Source organism: Opisthorchis viverrini (assembly GCF_000715545.1).
Source record: "Opisthorchis viverrini unplaced genomic scaffold opera_v5_9, whole genome shotgun sequence".
Lineage (NCBI taxonomy): Eukaryota > Metazoa > Platyhelminthes > Trematoda > Opisthorchiida > Opisthorchiidae > Opisthorchis > Opisthorchis viverrini.
Genome location: NW_008751665.1, coordinates 2463507 through 2464718, shown reverse-complemented (window position 1 = coordinate 2464718; position 1212 = coordinate 2463507). Strand labels below are relative to the sequence as shown.

At 46.9% G+C, this 1212-nt stretch overlaps 1 protein-coding gene across 1 annotated transcript in view; it reads left to right on the top strand.

The window, feature by feature from the left end:
• Window positions 1–853: 853 nt before the first annotated feature.
• Window positions 854–1212, top strand: part of T265_00899 (hypothetical protein) — a gene marked incomplete at both ends in the record, with an annotated part of 6002 nt that continues 5643 nt past the window's right edge. The window contains one exon of the mRNA XM_009164794.1: window positions 854–963. Coding sequence (XP_009163058.1) covers window positions 854–963 — 110 coding nt within the window. The remainder of the gene's footprint in view (window positions 964–1212) is intronic.

The window sequence follows — 1212 nt, the reverse complement described above, 5'->3', positions numbered from 1 at the left end:
AAGAAAACTGTTTTGGAACGATTTGTAATGTTGATGAGTGGGGTGCCGTGTTGCATGAATAGTTTGCGATTCTCATCGTATCGTTACTAAAGAATTTACACAGGCGAATTGTTCGTTTCGGCTGCGGTATTTCCTCGCAATATTGGGCTTTGCGCCATCGTAGTTGTTGTCCTCAGACATATCTGAATTGCGTTCAGTGACGGGTAGTGATTTTTTGCGCGCTCAAAGTGATCCTCAAATGCCATGGAAACAAATCCTGAATGCTGTGCACCAAGCAGAGGCGACTGTTCATCAGATTATGTCTTCTGTGGTTGGGTACATTTGAAAATGTTAAGAGTAGACGCTGGTGTGGCGGATCCCAAGTTTTTGAATTTGCGTTCATCACTGTCGTTTGAAAAGTCCCCCTAATGATTATTCTGGTTAGCCTGTACCAAAGATGCGAAAGTGTCAAACTGCAGTTTCACTCTAACTAGGGGGATTCAGGAGTGCATACAACTTGGACATGCCGAGATTCGTACACCAGTTATCTGATCAACAAAGATGGCGCACGTTCCCACAACTCTACAACTGCACGATGGAGGAACCTGAATCGATACCTCTGCACAGGCCAGCATGGTCACAATTAGTGTAGTAACGATATTTTTCTCGGCTTAGTTCTCGGTCTGAGCCTCCCAAACTAGCGTTCAGGACAAAACAACCGCCAAAGGTGCATAAGGTATGTTAACGCCCAAAACGAAGTCAGGAACACTTGTACAGCGCTTCATATATATAGCGTAGGCGGCAGTTACTTTCTGGAAATGCTGACGCGTTCTGGATGCGGCAACAGCAACCGGCGTTAGAATAATACTGGGTCATGATTGGCTGTTGGGTCCAGACTTTCGACCAATCAGATCTCGGCTTGATGCCGGACCGGCAAGCGTCCCGAACTTTTGACCAATCTTGCGTGGGATGGTCTTCTCGACCGTAGCAGCACCTGAATGCGAGCGTTGAAGCGGGATCCGTGTGGAGGTCCGCCTAGCACTAAGGTTGCATCCGCTTTCACCAAGAGGCGTTATCAGTGAAATGACCTTCAGTGTTGCCATGTTGTTAGTAGGCATGCGAAACATGTTCCATCGTTAATCTGGGCATTCGCGTCCAACTGCCGAATGACTAATTTACTTGGACTAATCGTACGGACATAGTGGCTAGGGAGAAGGAATTTTAGTCAGTGGA